Here is an 18604-nt window from a genome sequence, read left to right on the forward strand (position 1 = left end):
CGATATATAACAATTATAGATACACAGAGTGTAGGTAACCAATTCCACCGTCGACGTAGACTTATTTTCGACGCCATTTGCCGCCACTCGGCCCCATTCACACGTTTGGAAGTTCAAAAGCATCCCAGCGCCCCAGAAACAATGCAAACCAGTCTTGGTTTAAACGCCATCCCGTCACGTAATGACCCGCTCCTTTCAAATGCTATTCATAAACGGCTCGGGCCATTATCCGTGTTGCCAAGTATATACCTCCCTGGTTTACCGCTTTCGCCGCTTCAGATCCCTCCACATATCGTCCTGGTCGGACTCCTTCTGGATTGGGAACTTCTCAATGCCATTGTTTCCGAGCAAGTAATCGCCAAAGTACTTCAGGGCGTTAAGCGTTTCTTTCCCAGTCGGGACGATGTACTCGCTTGGGAGCAAGAAACCATAGCTCCCAGTGTCTCGAAGCTTGATTTGGTAACTGTATCGGGCCTTGACCTCGTCTGTAAAATCCCAATGTTAGCCTCGATGTCTTGGCTGTAGCCTATATAAGGCAGAGGAAATGTGTTCTTCCATTTCGTCTCGGGGTGACATACGGTAAAACCAGTCAATAGCTGACCCGCCACCAGATTCAACGCGGGGCAAAGAGCTGGTTGCACCGTATGCAAGAGCAACTGCACCCTCGCATGCCGACGTAACGCTGTAGGGTTCCCCACTGGAGAGTCGAATGGACTTTGCCAGACCGACCGCAAGCTCCTCAAGATTCTCGCGGTTAGGCGGATCAACAGCGCAGGAGTACGAGTAGGGGAACAAGATCTGCTGCGAGTACGAATGCAGATCGAGAAAGCCGGAAAACACGACGTTGTACTGTGTTTCGTTCTTGGCCCATTTGGCTAGTTCCGAGGCCTCCACTGCTTGGAATGGCTGATCACCGCCGTAGCTTTCGGAACACGGATCGGTCTGATGATTGGTTGACTCCCATTCGTATCCGAAAGCGTGATCGAGGTCGAGGCCGCGGCAAAACCGCATCTTCGTTTGTTGTCTCGACTTGCGCCACAGCCGGTCCGTCTGCCAGGTGTAATCGTACCCGTCGGGATTGAGCACGGGGACGAAAACGATATCGAAGTGCTCGAGTAGCTTCGTCACCATTGGCTCTTTTTCGAACGTCGTAACGATGGACCAGAGAAGGTAGTTCACTGTGCTTGTGGAAATCCATTCCCGGCCATGAAGACCACCAGTCACGAGTATCGTCTTTCGGGGTAGGTCCCCATAATCACGGCCTTTGTAGTGACCGACGCGCATGGCGTATATGTCTCGGCCTTCGAATGATTTCCCGATGGATATCATTTCGGTGAATGAAGGGAACATGGCTTCAATCAGCCGCATCCAGTTTGTGATGACCTAGCTAGTATTAGTCCGTTGAACAAAGATCACCGCGATGGGCGGCCAACATATCCGCGCATTTGTTTGGCTCTCGCAAAGGTCCAGTATCTGACGCAGCACCGCCTATCGAAATACACAGAGGACAGGGGGGGATAAAGCATACCGACAGAGGTTGATAGTCGCTGAAAAACACATTCCCCATGCCTTCAACAGAGGTGCGCAGCTCGGCCGGGTTGGTGACGCTTGCATCGAAACGAATTTTGGTCCTGGAACTTGACGGATACGTCGCCCAGACGGCGGCGGCTACGTCTGGGATCAACACAGACGGCTGCAGGGAAGCCGGCAGCAGTGTGAGGAGTGACGACACATCGTCCTTGTGCAACCTGATATCGACAAAATCTGGCGTGAACGACCACACGTCCAGCAGCATCTGCTGGGCAGCATTGGAGAGGGCGCCTTCTTCCTCAGAGTTTGTGACATTGAACCGGATCACAACGTCGCTGTGGTATCGGGACCGCAGCGCCCCGCTGGGCTTTGTATCTTCCTTCGCCCGTCCAAAGACGGCCTCGGCGGCGCTCTCGCGCATCCATCTCCAGAACGGGAAGGCCGGACCATCTCGGGCGAGACCGTGTGGGCTGCCTCCGCCCGCAAGTGCGTCGTGGCGCGGCGGTCGGATTCCGGCAGCTTTGGTAGTCGAGATGGCAAAAACGGAGAGGGCGGCGGCGCAGATGGCAACCGAGTTTCGTGATGGCAATTGCATCTTGACGTCTCGGTCGAGTCGACGTCGGGGACTATTGCTCGTCGTTTGAGTGATTGTCGCGATGAATCCAGGCAGGGCCATTTCGCCCGCTGGCATTGAGGCCAAGCACCCTGGTCAATCGCGGGGCAGTGGCCACTGGCCAGTGCTGCCTGCCTCGAGTGGATGTGGGGTGCGCAACAGGCTGGCCAGCTGGCAACAATTGGCAACACTCATAGAGACAACTGACACAAGTTGCGCATAAGCCAACCTAGAAGGAACTCTTTATTATTATTATTCACGAATTACACTTCGGAGCAGTAATGATACCTACCTCCTATCCATTGACTTTATGCTGTTCTCCCAGAAGCCCTTCTTCCTATCGCTCAACCAACGATTCAAATTGCACCTAGCCTGAACCTAGAAATGAAAGCTCTCAAGGTTCAGCCACTTTTGCATGTGGACTTCCATGCGACAGAGCCTCACGTGGACAGAGTTCGCCACTGAGACAGGATTAGTTCCCCAATTGTTTCGCGATGCTAGCTCGCAGCACAGGTGCGGCGGTTACAGAGCCACTAACCCTGCGTAAATGCCAGCGCCGCAGTACGGATATGCACCCCCGCATTCTCCGCTCTACGCTCTCAGCCGAGAGACTCGAGAGTCTCTCTGAGTTGCTTATCAGTGTTACGCTGCCGCACTGGCCGTGAATGGTATCATATCATACTGCGGATAGAAAATACGTTGTCAGAGGGTTATGCCAGCCTCCAGCATATACGAACTGGATCGTTATGAAAGATGGGCTTCGGGGACAGTGTTGCCGCATTGCTGGAAACATATTCAAACTGCCTCTCGCTCTTGAAAGCCTTCAAGCGCAAGGGCGGGAATCAACTGATAGAGGCCGAGGATCATCGAGCTCACTTGCGCAAGTCTCTGAAGTCAGACCGGGCCTTGGTTGAACGCGCGTACTCGACGAGGCTGTCCAGGTCCGGCAGTCGGCTCAGTAAGGGCGACGGTAAGCTATCCCATTGACACTACCAGCAGCTCTTGTTGCTAACAATGTAGCTGAAGCACCCGCCGTCTCGGCTCTTGGCCGCATCTTGAAGAAGCTACGGGCAGCAATTGCCAACCTGCTCCGGTTCTCCAGCACGAAGCAAGGCCTGGACTTGGACTACCAGTCGCTCATGTCACTGTCGAACTCGTCCAGAGTCGACGCTATCAAGGCGATCGACCGCTTGTCCCGCCGCCTGGATAGCCCATCTCGGTCATCAGTCGTAACATCCTCTTCCAAGACATCTTCTTCACCGTCTGCCTCTTCTCGGCATAAGCGCCACTCAAGCTCGAGTCCGGACGAGGCTCCGAGGAGAAGCAAGACCGCATCGCCCGAGAGCGCCCCGAAGAAGACGTCGTCGTCGAGCAAAGATGGGAAGGCAGTAGGTAAACCGAAACCGGAATCCAGAGCAAGGAACCCACCGGCGGAGAAGTCCAGGCCAGCCGCCAAGACGTCTCACCGGCGCACTGGCAGCGGCGAGAAACGAGCACCACCGCCACCAGCGCCGCCAGAAACTGCACCGCCATTACCCAACCGGATATCATTCATATCCATCTCTACCGACAGCACCAAGCTGGGGGAGATCCCGGAGAGGAAGCTGCGGAGGAGGTACCCGACGGCGGACTCCAGCTCGGACGAGTACAACGTCGCGCCCATGTACCCGCTGAAGCCGTACACGACCGAGGTCAAGGAGAGGAGGTTTTGGGGCATGTTTGGCCGGAATAGGGATGGCCGAACGGCGCCGAGCGGTCATTGAAGGAGGCGACTTTGGCGATTCACTTGGTGGGTTTCCCACGTTTTGTCCCATATCACGATGAGTTTCGTGCTGAGGGTCCGTGGTACAAGTACATTCATCAGAGGAAGAGAGCCCAGAGATTCGGAAACCCGAGGCCCAGGTGAAATCCAGGTTTCGCAGCAGCAGCAGCGGGCGATTAATTCTCCGAGTCGAGCTCGCCATGGTAGGGCTTGTAAGAGAATTGCATGTAGATTCTGGAAGCCAGGGGGGGTGTTTGGTGAAGGCGTCGTCGTCGTCATCGTCTGGTCCCCACAGATCCGCGACCACGCGACCCCCGTCTCGGGGTTTCGGGAGGAAAATAATAGTGGGGTTTCCGTTCTGGTTTCTGGGGTGCATTATGCGCTAGAAGCAGCCAAGAAACGTCCATTCTCAACCGTCAAAAAGCCTTCTCTTTGGTCTGATTGTAATAAAAAATATTTTGACTCGTCGCTTTGAAATCGAGCGGCGATGGATGCAAGTTTCTGACTGGAAGCGACGCGCAATGTCCATGGCGCAAAGTGTTGGCCAGAATGGGTTCTGCTGGAACAAGCCAACCCCTGGTCTTCAACGACTCGGATAGTGGAAGCGGGCTTGCTCGCCACAGCGGCAGCAGCTTGCCCACTCAATCGGGGAAGTGGATGCCATTTCAGCGAAGCCACCACCCGGGGCAGTTGCCATTACTTACTGTGGTATGATGGGTAATAAAAAGCCCCATGCCGAGTACTTATTGGTCAAAAACGCGTAAAGTGTTTGCCCCACAGGTACTTGACAAGGCGGTCTTATTTTTGCACGCGACCACGGTAGTCATTGCTCGATCCTCGTTGCTCTCACTCGTCCATTCCGCCTCTCAGATTTTACTCAATATACTACAAGGCAAGTGCACACGCAAGGCCGGGTAGGTAGAAAGGAGGGGGTGGGGGGGGTAGACAGTGACATGGCCGTCAATGCTTTATGCCTTGGCCGTGAAGCGAGCCGCGGATCGGCTCGTTTCATCTCGTCGTCATCGCGGCATGGCCAAGAGAAATCTACATGTACCAACAGCGAGCGACTGAGGCTTAAGGTGTTCGATCTCCTCTTCTTTTCGGGAGGGTGGTCTGCGTCTCTAGAGAACAAAGTATCTTTCTTTTCTTTTCTCATAAACGTCGCGCCGTAATTCCTCAAGCGGAACTCCCTAGCGGAACTCCCCTAGCAGAGTCATCGTTCGGAAATATATTTATTTTGGTTTATTTGATCCTTCTTACTAGTTCTCGCTTCGTCGTTTAATTAGCGTACTGTTCTCTCGCAACGCATCTATTAATCGTCCTTCTTTACCTACGGTCACAATGACGCTCCCGAAATCCTTAGTCGCCCTGGTGGCGGCAGCGGCTGTTTCAATGGCGAGGACTCCGGACGGCTTCCAGCCCGGGTCGACTACGGATCTCATCGTGGACTACAATGGGATCACGGCGCTCAACGGCGCAGTCATCAGCAAAGAAGGTGGGTTAAAAGTGACCAGTGCAGGGAATTCACACACTGGGGCCAAATATCTAACAGATAGCCCAGCAACCGCAAACCAGCCGCTAATAGGCACAACCACGCGACTGCTGGGATCATCATACGCCGTGCTCATGATCGACTTGGACATCCCGACGAACACGCCGCCGGCAACAAACACGCTGGCCCACTGGATCCAGACCGGCCTGACTCCGGCGACAGCGGCCACAACGCTCAACACCACGCGGGGCACCATCCAGGCGTTCCTGCTGGAGAACAAGGGCAACACAGCAGCTATCGCGCCGTACTTTGGGCCGAGCCCGCCGGCTCGGATCCCGCTGAGCCACCGGTACACGCAGATCCTGGTCGACACTAGCAGCATCACGGCGCAGGGCCTGCAGACGCTGAGCACGGCGGTCAACGCCAGCCGGGTCGGGTTCAACGCGGGCACGGTTCTGGCGCAGGCGAACTTGGCCGGCAAGGTCGTGGCAGGCAACTTTTATAACGTCACCAACCCGGGCCCCGTCCAGGCCGCCGTCACCAACACGACTGCTGCGACTACTACCACTACCACTAGCGGCGCGGCTACCGGCACGGCGGCCTTCCTGCCCGGCACTGGCACCAGCACCACTGGCACGGCGCTGCCCACGGCTGCGGCCGCAGACCTGAGATCGAGCTGCGCCGCCTTGGGGATTGTGGTTGTTGGCGCGGTCATGTTTGGGCTTTGATCATTCCGAAGGGGTCGAGGTTGGGCGCGGCAGTGTCAACCACTGGTTTAGGGTCTGTGCTGTACATACATACACGATATATTCCTTTTCTGGGTGTTTTATTTCATTTCTTCTCTGGTCTTTTCGCGAGACTGTGGTGTTTGTTGAATCTTTCATCTCTAGGGCGGGTTTGTAAGCTCAAGCTGTTCAGCGTAGTGGAAGGTTATTGCGATACGGAAGATTGAATGCGAAAACGTTAAATGAGATAAACTCGCCGCTCTCGATGGCGCACTTGCGTCAGGGTTTATCAGGGTTTATCAGGGTTTATCAGGGTTTGTCAGGGTTATGGGCTGTAGGCCAAGAAAAGCCCACGTCTCGCCATTCCGTTTCCGGCTCCCGCGCGGTACCTCCGCAATCCCGCGCGCGCGAGCGAGCCAAACGACTGGGTGTGCCGCGCACGCTAAGGGCCCTCCGCATTCTCAATTTCACGGTTAGGGGTGTCACTTAGGGGCTCGTCAACAATCAGCCAATAAATATTCCACACAAGTCCCGAGTTTCAGGAAAGCTCATTGGCCCGGGGGCATTTCTACGCCTCGAGATTTATAATGATAGCTCCTCTCCAGCATGTTCGAGCAGCACATCATTCAGGAGAACCCTGGGAGGCTGCCGCTAGTTGCGGATGTAGATAGCTGCCGGTACCTATATATGCCGTGTAAATCCTCGTTGCCTGGGTCTGGCGGGATTGCAAGCCCTATATCAACCTGACCCCCCCCACGACCTCGTTCGTGGACTTTGACGCTTTTCCAACAAACCAAGTGATCCCGGAGTCTTAGTCTCTCTTCCCTCAGCAGACCTCACCGACCAACTAGGCACCAGACTGTCGATCACCAAGTAGCACAGCCAGCAGCCACTCACACACTCAGTCCACCACAATGACACGGGTAATTGTAGTCCTGGGGGCGGGCCTTGCCGGCACCCCGATCGCCCACTACCTACTCAAGCACCTCGCGGCCAAGGTCGTCGGGGGCCTCAAGGTCATCCTCGTGTCTCCCAACACGCACTTTTTCGCAAACATACCATCGGTCCGCGCCATCCTCCCAGATATGATCCCCGAGAGCAAGATTTTCATCCCCATCGCCCCGGCTTTTGCCCACTACCCCGCCGGCCGGTTCGAGTTTGTCGTCGGCAAGGCCGAGCAGCTGGATCCCGGTAGCAACTCTGTCACGATCCGCGAGAACAATGACGGCGTAAGGCAGATCAACTACGACGACATGTAAGTTTTGTACAATACTTTCTCTCTCTCTCTCTCTCTCCCTCTCCCTATGATAGACTCAGTCACCGGATGACAAGCTCAACAAACACACAACAACAACAGCGACAACGCATCACTGACAAGCCACCTAAAACAGAGTCATCGCCACGGGCAGCGCCTTCAAGGAGGGCATGCCGCTCAAGAACCTCTCGACGACCGAGGAGACTAAGCAGACGCTGCTGGCGTGGAGCGAGCGGATCAAGGCGGCCAAGTCCATCGTAGTGGCAGGCGCTGGGGCTACGGGGGTAGAGATCGCCGGCGAGCTGGGGCAGGAGTACGCTACGGCGGGCACCAAGGAGATCACACTAGTGGCCGACGGCGAGCTGCCGCTGGCGGGCAAATACAAGCAGGACGTGCGCGAGACAGTAAAGCGCGAGCTCGAGAAGCTCGGCGTCAAGGTCGTCGTCAACTCCAAGGTCAGCGCCGTCACAGAGGGGAGCGGGGCCAAGGAGCAGACGACCGTCCAGTTGACGACAGTGGGCAGCAGCACCACCAAGACGTCCCTCAAGACGGACCTGCTCCTGCCCACGTACGGCATCACGCCCAACACGGCCTTCGTCCCCGCCGAGCTGCTCGACGCGCGCGGGTTGATCAAGCAGACGCCGCTGCTGCGCGCCGAGGGTTACGATAACGTGTTCGTGGTGGGAGACGCGGGCAACATCGAGGAGCCGTCGGGGCAGCACGCCGACGTGCAGGCCGCGCACGTCGTCAAGCTGATCGAGGCGCACGTGCTTGGGGAGTCCGCCGGGAAGCCGGTCGACGAGTACAAGCCCAACCCCAAGATCGGCGCCGGATGGAGCTTAGGGAGGAAAAAGGGGACCGGTCAGATGGGCAACATGCGCCTGTGGGGCTGGGTCATCGTCTACTTCAAGTCCAAGACGCTCGGCCTCGACAAGTACGACGGCATCGTCAAGGGCGAGCGGACTTTGTTGCAGAATAGCTGGTAGGGAGGACGAGACAAGGCACGCGGCGAGAGCATCATCTAAACCGTGATGACCTACCTACCTACTTACCTTGGCTCTTCCCTACCCCTTTTCTGGCAAGACAGTTTCTTTGGTCGATGAGTGTTTCCGTCTCTCTCTTCTTTAGTCTTTATCTTTTAGTTAGAGGGAAATACCTTGGCTAGATCGGGACCTACATTTGGGTAGTTGGATAAATCGTTTAATAATGTCATGGCATACCCCCTGTTGGAATACATGTCGAGCGCCTTTTCTCTGTGCAACGACTCTTCCTTGAGTCTCGGGGAGTTGATAAGCGGTGAGCAAGGCGAGACGGGGACTACCTTGTCGGCATTCGACACGTACGAATACCTGTTCACGTCCGTCTCAGCCCGGCGAGAGCAGCACCCTGGGCCAAAGAGTGGAAGAGAGGGACTAAAAAAAATTGAGGCGGGTGGATGCCGCTGTCTGCGTTCGCTAGGCGACGGCGAAATTTGCGCACTGGTCGAGATCTTAGCACTAAATCCCCCTTTTTCCGATCAATCCGCGCGAGACAAAAGTCGGGATCACTGAATAAAAGTGCATGCAACCTGTGCGACGAGTTGAAAAATGTTTTTGAGAGACTGTTTACACACCAAATGAAATGCAATCGATACTTCCTAGATAAATTCCCCCCTTTTTTTTTCCTTTTATTGCGCAATTTGTTAAAGTCGTTTTCTGGTTGTCGTGCAAGGCGACGCGCAGGGCGTTGAAAAGCCTCGGCGGGGTTTTTGGGCGCACAGCTGGTCGCTACTCCAACGGACGGAGCCTTTTGTTTTTATTTTACCCAATTGAGGACGGGTGGATAGGGGCACGCGAAATTCCGTCTTACGGGCATAAAGTGGTTGCAGTTGAAGAGTGGGGAGAGCGGAGAGGAGAGATGCACGGTTGCCTGGTGGGCTTGTGGCTCGTGGATCGCGGGAGCGTTGCCGAAGAAGGCGGAGACCGTTGTGCGGCGAGTATAAATAGGACCCCGGCATCCCAAAACTTGCAAAACACCTGCGAATCTTGCTTCTTGTTCTTCATTGCTTCCGGTGTGTGCCTGGCATGCCCGGAGTTGTCACTTGCATGCACTAAAGTCCGAAAGCTGATGGGCTGGGCTGGGCTAGGCTGCGGCACGATCGCGCAACCGCCTCCTCCCGTCGCCTTCCCCTCCCAGGACTGCCGGCCCGTGCTCACCTACAAGCCCGCCTCCACCGAGTCCAGGTTGGGTGGGCCAGTGCCTGGGGGCCCTGGCGCAGAGCGCCCTGGCAGTTGCTCCGTGCGCGCGTCGACGCATTTCCCCACTTCGCGTCATCCCCATGTTTGGGGCGCCTTCTTCACCTGAATTGAACACAACCGTCCCCACACATGGAAGCGCGAGACAAACCGACAAACAGCTCAACCTCGACTCTGCACTGAGCTTCCGCTCATCTGCATGAGCGTGCAGGATTACAGAAGCATTGTCTACGCGTGTAAAAGAGGAATCCGGTATCGACTGTGTGTTTATCTACCCGGCTATTTTTGCGTCTTTTTCCATCCGTCGCGATACTGTAGGCGCGAGCAATGAGTGGGGAGATCTCGGCTGCCGCAGGCCCCGTTTTCCAGTTGACCCACCGACGCGACTAGCCAGCCCGGACGCGCTCCTGAGCAAGCAATGAAACCAGGCGTGTGCGTGCCACTCACTGCACTCACTGCCAGCCTCTTTCAATTCGCCCACCCCAGCGTCAGGATCTTATCTACACCTCAACCTTCAACCCACCATCCCTCCAATTACACGATATCGTCACGTCGCCGCCGCCCTCACCTCGTCACCGCCGTCAATCGCTTGAGTTGAGTTGAGTGACCTTCTGGAGGAGCAGCACGAAGCTGCCGACGTGACACCCATGGCGACTCCGACCAATTCCTCCTGGTCCGCGCCGCCGCAGCCTCCGGCCGGCCAGTCTGCTAGAGGCGACGAATCGGGCCTGCAGGTCAGGCCTATGGGATGTAAGTGTCGCCTTTGCGAAGTGTTTCAATCTGTGGTCGCGACGTCTAACCTAAACTCTGCAACCTGCAGTGAAAGTACATTATACTTTTGACCGAGAAGGCCAGATTCACTGCCTTGCCCGGTGGCCCCAGATCCTGCACATCCAGACCGCACCCCTCGACGACAGGAACACAATTGGCGTGGTAGACCTCCGCACATGCCTGCAGGCCGTGGCGCAATGCAGTCCCGAGATCGTGAACCAGCAAGACACCGACTACAGCGTTTATGCCTACGACTACTCCGAGCCTAACATGCCACTGGTTGGGCAGGGCATGCTCTCATGGTGTATGAACCAGAATAACGACCAGCAGCAGCAGCAAGCACAGCAACAGCTCGTGACGGGCCGCGTGACTAGGAGTGTTCTGACTATTATGAGTAATGGCAGCCGCGAAACCCTGGAAGTGCGCCTGAAGATGACCTCGGTTGCAAAGACGCAGCAAATGCAGCAGCGGGCCGAATTTTCCGGCCTCGACCAGACAAACCATGTGAAGGCTGGGACCCCGACCGACACTGCTTCCGAATGGGAATCATTCATCCAGTCCAACCCAATGCTGGGCCATTCGGCAAATGTGGCATCGATGCCCTCGCCAGCCCTTCCCCCTGCTCAGATGAGCAACTTCAACCACTCAATGTCCGACAATAGGTACATGGATACGAGGACCGAGAGCGCTCCCCCTCAGCTGAATCGGCCCGGTGGCATCCCGCCGGCCGCCAGCATGCCGCAGTCCGTCATGCCGCATGCGAACATGGGCCCGACACCTCGGTACAATTCTCCAAGACCATTCTTTAGTGATAACGCGCCATCCTCTTCGGGCCCCCAGCCGCCCATGGAACCCGTGCCGGAAAAGCCTCGGCCTTCACGGCCCACTTCGAGGGCGTCTCGTAGTAGGGCTCCGACTGGGCGTCCAAGGGGTCGACCGCGCAAGAAGCCCCTCGAGACCGGCAACACCTCTGCCACCGAGGAAGCCACAGACGGTGATGAGGGTCCCCAGAAAAAGAGGGCCAAGACCATCAAGACCGAGTACAGCGCAATTACACCATTCGGCTCGGCGCCGGATTCCTTGAGGGTGGCCGCGAGCACTTCTGGATCCTTGCGCAACATGCGACCTGTCGGCGCTGTTGGCGATGGCCCTGCTGCGAATCGCCTCCAAGACATCCCTCGTGCCCCGACTCCGATCCCGGACGGCCCGCTGATGCAGAAGCAGCAAAAGAGGAGACTGCTCGACATAAAATCGAGGTCGGACTCTGTGATCGAAGTTGATGGTGTCCCGCTGTACCAGTCGACATCTGGTCAGACGTCAATGTCCAGGAGCTTTAGCCAGGATGCGCAGTCTCCAGCGGAGTCCAATGCTCCATCGCCGGACCGGTCGTACACGCCTGCAGATAGCCCTGCTGACCTGGGATCATCGCCTCCCGTTCCTCGGACCGGTGCCTACATGCATTCCAGCCCTTTGGCTTCGAGCCCCGTTCTTCCGACTATGCCCCTGTCGCAGGTTGATTCTGGATTCATGAGTGGAGGCATTGACAATCTTTTTGATGACGACGATCTCATGCGAGATTTCCCACAGGGTCAGATGCAAGAGCTGCCTGGGCCAATGCAGGATCCAGTCTCAGCTACCCTGCCGCCGACGAGCAAGCCCACCAACCGGAAAGAAAATCTCGCCGAACCACAACAGCCCACAAAATTTCCATTCCGGGAGGAAAACCCAGGACCCCCTGAGCTGCTGCCCATAACAAGCATCTTCAATCCGGCGGGGAAGGTTAAAACGCTGAATAGACCGCCTATTTCGGTTTCGGCTCCGCCGCCCGCCGCGAAGAAGAATAACAGACCACTCAAAAGATCTCATACTGCGCCTAATCCCAAGACGCTAGAAAAAGACACAGAACCGGAGTCCCAGCAACCACAGGAGCCACAGGAGCTACAGCAGCCACAACCACCAGAGCAGTCCGAACATCCCGATCACCAGCCAGAGCTGCCACACCTGCCACAGCCGGATGTTCAACCAGAAGTCATCCACCAAGAGGCGGCTGGCCCCAAAGACCTCTCTGACAGTGAAATCTCACTGCTGCTTGTACAGACAATTCAGCAGGAGCAGGCCAAGGAACGAGTTCTGCCCTCCAACTCCGCGTCAGCCCAAGGTTCTGAGGACGAAGATGCTCAGATTGCTCTGCTAGCCGCCATCCAAGAAGACGGCGATGACACCATACTGCCTACTATAGAGCCGCCGGCAGGAGATATCACCTTGTCACTGCCAGCCCCGCCGACCTCGCGACCTTCTTCAAGAGGTGCTCCACTGCCCCCGCCTGACACTGCAACCAATGCTGCTGCAGAGACGACAACTCGGGGTCGGGAACCTGTGTCTGAGTCCTCTTGCCTGATTAGCGACGCAGATTCGGGCCGATATAACAAGAACCAGGTAAAAAAGTACGCGATTAAGGAGCGGCTTATTACCGCAATAGAGAAGGGAGAGATGCCTCCCTTCTGCAACAACTGCGGTGCCATCGAGACCCCGACATGGCGAAAAATCTGGACACAAGAGCACAAGGGAGTTCCGGGCTTTCATGAATTCTCGGATAAAGCGGGATATGTGACCATGATCGACGTGATGCAGCGTGGCCCGGACGGAAAACCAACAATGTACAAACTTGTGAAGAAGAATCTTGGCCCTAGGGATGACAAGAAACTTTGGACCGAGTCTCTTCTCTGCAATCGTAAGTTGCCCTGCCTGTAACATACTATCTGAAGATTCATCTGACAATATTAGCTTGCGGTATCTGGCTCGCAAAGTTCAAGACTCACCGACCGTCAGACAGATGGGACAAAGACGCTGCGCGCCTCAACCAGCCTCGCAGGAAGCGCGAGGCAAAGGGGGGCAATTCGAAGTCCAAGAAGGCGCGCACCAAGAGCGACTCCCAGATGAACCCGACTTCGGAAGCGTACTTTACGACAGACCCGATTGGTCCAGCAGATCCAGAATCGCCAAAAGACATCAGCTATGAAAACGAAGCAGAATCGAGACAGCAGAGTATGGCTGCCAGAGAAGACGACGAACAGAACCAGAGTCCGGATTGCATGATTTTAAACTCGCGGGGCTCCCAAAGGCAGCGCGGGCCGGGATCGACTCACTCGAGGGGTAGCGGAACTGCGGACAGCCCTATCGCGGTCGAGGACGATCTCGGGACCACCCGAAGGCTACTATTTCCATCACCAAGAAAAGATGGATTGCCCAAGGTCCTTGGGGAGCTTGCAGTTAACGTCGTGCAAACCACCACAAATTCGCAGGAGCAAAAGTCCGCAAGCGCGGGTAAGGAGAATATAAGATCGGAACCAAAGTGTCCCGGTACGCCAGTCCACGACGACCACAACGACCATGACGATCTTGAGATAGAGCTATTCGGCACACCTCCCAACCGCCCTTCCACACCGCCTCCCAAGACCGCATCCTCTGGAGTGTTCAAGACGCCTACACGCCCGACGCCGAGTCATCGCCCCATTACTCGGAGCATTTCGCGATCGATTCGGACCGTCAGGACGGTAGCAAAGTCGCCTGACCAAATATTTGGCCAGCTTCACAGAACCCCATCCAAGACGCCTCGATCATCGGCTTCAAACGGCATGATTCTCAGCGCGAGCAAGCGAAAGAGCCCTCGAAACACCCACCTCCACGCCCACTTTGCGTTGGATGACTTGCACATGGTGCATATCGACTCCCCCCTCACAGCGACGCTGAACCAGCTGCTCAGCGAAGCCAACGACTTCACCGCCGGATCGCCGTCCCACGGACTCGTGGATATCGATCTCAGCAGCCTGCCGAACCTGGACAGCGATGGCATCCACCTCGGCGGCCCCGGCGCCCTGGACTTTGGCAACTACCTCAGCACCGACATGATCATGCCCAGCTCGCCGCCGCTGCTTAAGAACCACGGCGGTCTGAACTTTGGGGGCTCGTTGGCGGGGTTCTCGGGTGCTAGCGCTGACGACATGTGGGCCGAATTCATTGCCAATAAGATTGACAAGGACACTTCTTGCCTGGACGAATCCACCGAGTCGTGAAGCATCGTGTCGCTGAATGCGCACCTTGCTTTACGTTTTGCCTTGCCGCATCGTACCAGCCAGCATACGGAGTGTCTTGGCGTTGTTGTTCGCTAGCCACAGAGCCGGCAGACCCCTATATCCTATTCTCGACTGCGACTCGCATTTTTCAGATGGCGGGTTTATTATTATTATTATTATTATTACTTGCTGGGTTTATTTTTATTTTGTTGTTGTGTTGGATTTCCACCTATCGCTCTGGGTAGCTAGCTGGAGCAGCGTTCTGGGAATGTATGGAGGATTTGGAGAGGAAACGTCCTTGGTCGGAGTGCTGCTGTCTGTGGGCCGCATCCCACCCACAGGCCGCATGCCACCCACACACACAGCACACATACCTCTTTTGTAGTTTCCGTCTTTGCAGATAAGGGCGTTTATGAGAGGAAATGACTTAGGAAGCGCAGCCAGGCCAATAGCAGCGGCTAAATCTTTGGGCGGGGTTTTTTGTTTTTGTTTTTCTATTTATTTACTATTATTTTTCCATCACCCCCGCATTACATCGCGTCACATCACAGATGGGCGAGCAAATGTTGACTTTTTAATCTTTCTACCTTGCCTGGACTTCGCTTTTCCCTCCCGCTCTTGTGGTTCTTCTCTGCTGCATAAATCGGGAGAGTTGATTCGGAATTGGAAATGGGAATGATATCGAGGACCGCAGATGTGGTGTATATATGTATATACTGCGTGCGTATGGAAAAGGAATGGACTGATGGGGGTAGCATTCCCTGAATATTCTGTAGTGGAGAAGGAGAGGCAATAACAATGGCATACCAGAGGTCATCTTTATTGCTATGCTGTGCTGTGGTCTACTTTATGTTTCCACAGTAAAAGCCCTCAGGCAGGTAGATTTGCTCAAGGAATATGTCGTGTGCCTCGTTATATTCTCCGCCCATCTCCTCCCTCCCCAAGTCATGTAGGTAGTTGAGCTTGGTAAAGAAGACAGGTGTGAGTGGAGCGGGCAGATACTTGTTTTGCCACTGTGACCCGCTCTGTTTTTTTTCTCTGGAGACTAACTACGTAACTACGTAGGAAGAAAGAAAGCAGGATATCTCTGGTTCGATACATCGTTTGCCCTTAGTCGTATATAAACAAGTCCTTATTCTGGTGCGAAACCTTGGCAACGAGGTTGGCAAGAGAGAAATCTGTGGGGTGTTGTTAGGTCTCTTCTTTTTCTGTTTGCAAAATGTACCCGGCCGGCCAAACACCAAGACAGAAGGCAGGCTCTGGACTATTCGAGAGAAGAAACCCCGCTGGAGAGAGACGAGGATGGGCTCGGGCACAGACGGAGGATTGATGATGAAGAGGAAAAACTACTAACCGACATTGTTACCCAGGTCAAGGGAACTGAGGACTTTAACCGATAGGTCTGGGTTGACTTTCCCAATGAGTTGCGCTCCGTTGCCAGCCGCAAGGTGACTCCCCTGCTCGCCCACAAATTAAGAAAAGTATTCATGTTAGCGCTGTGCCTGTGTGTATATGTGTGTGCGTGTGCGTGCGTGTGTGCGTGATGTGTATACATCCGCGTCCGTGTTGGGTTGCTGCTGTGCCATGCCGCGTCGGTGTTGATAGGTAGGCAGGTAGGCAGGTAGGTAGGTAGGTAGGCAGGTATGTGATACATTGGGGCAGTGTGCGTGTGCGTGTGCGTGTACGTGTGTGCGCATCTGTGATACTGCCACCTCCTTTACCCATCCTACGCCTACTTATGCATACTCCCTGACTGGCATGTCCGTGCTGATACGGGTTGATGCTAGAAGCCTTTCCTTGGTCTTCCTTATCCGCGGAGAAGGAGAAAGAGGTGGTGCGGAAAGAAGGTGAAAAAAAGACTTACGCGGTTCAGGTGCGCCGTGATGTTGCCATCGGCGTCGATAACGGCCTCGTCGCCGCGGATCTGCACGACCTTGCCCACCACGATGACATTCTTGCCGACGTAGGAATCGAGATAGCTGCAGATGACGCGTGCCGTGGAAGACGCCTCCATGATTGATTCGCGAACCGAATGAGTCGAGAGATGGTAGAGAAGCACCTTTGCTTGATGCTTTGGGGTGAGAGGTGAGGTGAAGTGAGATATTGGGGTGAGCGGGACGACAACTTGAAGTCTTGGCTGAAGTGCGTCACGCCGCGTCGCGTCCGAATGGCGAAGAAGTCGAAGTAATTAGTTACTAAATAGGGCTAGTGGGGTAGTGGGGATGCGAGTTTTCCAGTACAGTGTGGACATACAGTATCAAAATTAGTTGCCCACAGTGCATGCCTCCTTGGGTGAATACCGTGACCAGGCAAGGTAAGGTACTCTTTGAATAAAGTTTGACGCGTGCTGTACAACCGCAGGCCGCTAGTCTCTAGTTGCCTTTGATACCGTACTAGCTTGAGGGATGAATTCAAGGTTTACAGGTTACCTAAGGTTGCTGTGTGTTTTCGTGGGGGGAAGCAAGCACTGGAGTTGCGGGGTGCGGGGAGGGCAAGGTTCTCGTCTTCTTGGTGATCGGGCACTTGGACATTGAGTAGGTACAACCTGGAAGATAGTCCTTGGGTTGTGAAGTAAAAGAATTGGTTTTGATTCCGGTGGGTTCTATTGGAGTTGTATGAAGGCTTGGTTGGGTATGTCCCGGACGACAACAACAGGCACATTTTCATGGGTTCTCTTCTCTGACCCGACCCGCCTTTCACACGCCGCTACGGACCTCTCATAAACCGATCTCTTGAATTGCGGTGCTCTGCCCATAACATTAGTGACATGGACAAGTTCAAACCCTACGGCCGTAACGCCATTCAGTGTGTGGGCCTGAGAGTCCGGGGCACCAGCCGGTAAGTGACGGGTCTGGGGAAAAGAGCACCGCGCTCCAACCCCAGCGCCTGTCAAAACCTAAAAGCTGTTCTCGGAGATGGGCTCCGCCTCAGCCAACAAGGCCCCCAGGTGCCGCCTCCAGACTAGCAGAGATGCTCCTGGCGCTTCAGCCGCCTGAAGGACCCCCGAATGGACTTCAGACTTCAGACCAACCACGAGTCTCAACTCGAGGAGCATCTGTGCAGGATGTGGAGTAAACAACAAGGTAAGGTTGGTGCTGCATCTCAGATGACCTTTAACTGATCAGCTTGGCCGTGTCTTTTTCGCCAACTGTGGAAACTCAGCAAGATCGACCGTTTTTGTGGAAATAAACCAGTCAGGACACTGCTGAGAGTTCCAAACCCCGCCGCCATAGCCCGGGTATTGATACATGGCCTCCGGAACAGTCATTATTGGATCTACTCGTCTGTCTGGGGTGACCAGGGGTGTGTGCCGGTTGGGTGAGCTCCGGCGATTATTCGCCGCCGCCCGTTTTCATGTCCTTCGTGGTCAAGAAGGCAAGGCAGCCGATAAAGTCTTCTTGTTCCACCAAGTTCCACCTTCGAGAACCCAGTGGAGAGGCCTTTGTATCGGAGAAGCTTGGCTACTGTATGAATAGGCATCCGGCCCTCTGGGAACTAAAGACAGGAGCTAGTTCCATGACCCGGTGAGATAGTCTGGGGTCTTCAACGATTGTGGTACGCACCTTGGCTATACCACCCTGGGCATATGCTTACCTGCCCAGTATTCACGGCTCACCTCGCTCTGCTAGAGTGGAGCCGTGTACGGTACTGCATTGGAGGTCTACGGCTGCCAGCCTAAATATCCATGCGCATATCCAAGCCGGAGCAGCTAGTCTGGCAGCTTTCCCTCACGCTGCAGCGGACGGACCCCGAAAGCCGCATGGTCCAACAAGTCTCAAAACGCAGCAAACGTGGAGTGATCTCTGCAGTTTGGCGTCTGGGGAAACCAACTTCCAGCCACTCCCACAACGGGGGGTGGGTTGATCGATTGAAGATCCATTGCAGAGCAGAGCAACGTTGGTAAAAGTCAAAAGACAGGTAGGCGCAATCCAGCCTCCCGCTCAGTTTTGCTGAATGGCAGTTTACTCGACGGGCCGTGGTTTAAAATACCGAGCCCTACCTCTATGTCTGGGCAAAGCAAGGCCGGCTCCAGGTGTCGCGAAAGCCATGCGGCTCTGATGATGAACCTTGAAGACTGCCCGCGGAACTGGTGAGGTCGGAGAAGGAAGAAGGCGACCAAGAGCCAAGCAGATTTGGACATAGCGCTCG

At 55.2% G+C, this 18604-nt stretch overlaps 6 protein-coding genes across 6 annotated transcripts; 4 read left to right on the plus strand and 2 right to left on the minus strand.

Annotated features, from left to right (window-relative positions):
* Positions 1-258: 258 nt before the first annotated feature.
* Positions 259-2125, minus strand: B0T26DRAFT_640175 (uncharacterized protein; the record flags this gene model as incomplete). The annotated part of the gene is made up of 3 exons (XM_060437204.1): positions 259-485; positions 579-1383; positions 1529-2125. The coding sequence occupies 3 exons, from the start codon at positions 2123-2125 to the stop codon at positions 259-261; spliced, it is 1629 nt and encodes a 542-aa protein (XP_060301118.1).
* A 314-nt stretch (positions 2126-2439) lies between these two features.
* On the plus strand, positions 2440-4180 carry B0T26DRAFT_165905 (uncharacterized protein). Its single transcript, XM_060433527.1, has 3 exons — positions 2440-2542; positions 2620-3113; positions 3170-4180. The coding sequence occupies exons 2-3, from the start codon at positions 2897-2899 to the stop codon at positions 3904-3906; spliced, it is 954 nt and encodes a 317-aa protein (XP_060301119.1). The 5' UTR covers positions 2440-2542; positions 2620-2896; the 3' UTR covers positions 3907-4180.
* Positions 4181-5267: 1087 nt separating this feature from the next.
* Positions 5268-5930, plus strand: B0T26DRAFT_621654 (phosphatidylethanolamine-binding protein; the record flags this gene model as incomplete). Its single annotated transcript, XM_060436083.1, has 2 exons — positions 5268-5400; positions 5467-5930. Coding segments are annotated over 2 exons (597 nt in total), but the record flags the coding sequence as incomplete, so codon positions are not given.
* Positions 5931-7036: 1106 nt separating this feature from the next.
* Positions 7037-8363, plus strand: B0T26DRAFT_672825 (uncharacterized protein; the record flags this gene model as incomplete). Its single annotated transcript, XM_060439513.1, has 2 exons — positions 7037-7377; positions 7514-8363. The coding sequence occupies 2 exons, from the start codon at positions 7037-7039 to the stop codon at positions 8361-8363; spliced, it is 1191 nt and encodes a 396-aa protein (XP_060301121.1).
* Positions 8364-9989: 1626 nt separating this feature from the next.
* On the plus strand, positions 9990-14661 carry B0T26DRAFT_166003 (uncharacterized protein). The gene is made up of 3 exons (XM_060433530.1): positions 9990-10361; positions 10432-13113; positions 13167-14661. Exons 1-3 carry the CDS (start codon positions 10259-10261, stop codon positions 14453-14455), a joined length of 4074 nt encoding a protein of 1357 aa, XP_060301122.1. The 5' UTR covers positions 9990-10258; the 3' UTR covers positions 14456-14661.
* Positions 14662-15418: 757 nt separating this feature from the next.
* On the minus strand, positions 15419-16672 carry B0T26DRAFT_165976 (replication factor A protein 3). Its single transcript, XM_060433529.1, has 3 exons — positions 16320-16672; positions 15810-15912; positions 15419-15633 (listed from the first exon to the last, which is right to left on the minus strand). The coding sequence occupies exons 1-3, from the start codon at positions 16467-16469 to the stop codon at positions 15566-15568; spliced, it is 321 nt and encodes a 106-aa protein (XP_060301123.1). The 5' UTR covers positions 16470-16672; the 3' UTR covers positions 15419-15565.
* Between the last annotated feature and the right edge of the window lie 1932 nt (positions 16673-18604).

Source organism: Lasiosphaeria miniovina, assembly GCF_030549165.1.
Source record: "Lasiosphaeria miniovina strain SMH2392-1A chromosome Unknown B0T26scaffold_2, whole genome shotgun sequence".
NCBI classification, from domain to species: domain Eukaryota; kingdom Fungi; phylum Ascomycota; class Sordariomycetes; order Sordariales; family Lasiosphaeriaceae; genus Lasiosphaeria; species Lasiosphaeria miniovina.

Excerpts from the sequence above, each read along its gene's own strand:
- B0T26DRAFT_165905 (XM_060433527.1), top strand. The coding sequence starts at position 2,897 with ATGGGCTTCGGGGACAGTGTTGCCGCATTGCTGGAAACATATTCAAAC. Across the intron at positions 3,114-3,169 it reads TCGGCTCAGTAAGGGCGACG|CACCCGCCGTCTCGGCTCTT; the intron begins GTAAGCTATCCC and ends ATGTAGCTGAAG.
- B0T26DRAFT_166003 (XM_060433530.1), top strand. The coding sequence starts at position 10,259 with ATGGCGACTCCGACCAATTCCTCCTGGTCCGCGCCGCCGCAGCCTCCG. Across the intron at positions 10,362-10,431 it reads GCAGGTCAGGCCTATGGGAT|TGAAAGTACATTATACTTTT; the intron begins GTAAGTGTCGCC and ends TGCAACCTGCAG. Across the intron at positions 13,114-13,166 it reads CGAGTCTCTTCTCTGCAATC|CTTGCGGTATCTGGCTCGCA; the intron begins GTAAGTTGCCCT and ends TGACAATATTAG.
- B0T26DRAFT_165976 (XM_060433529.1), bottom strand. The coding sequence starts at position 16,469 with ATGGAGGCGTCTTCCACGGCACGCGTCATCTGCAGCTATCTCGATTCC. Across the intron at positions 15,913-16,319 it reads TCACGGCGCACCTGAACCGC|GGGAGTCACCTTGCGGCTGG; the intron begins GTAAGTCTTTTT and ends GTGGGCGAGCAG. Across the intron at positions 15,634-15,809 it reads TGACCTGGGTAACAATGTCG|ATTTCTCTCTTGCCAACCTC; the intron begins GTTAGTAGTTTT and ends AACACCCCACAG.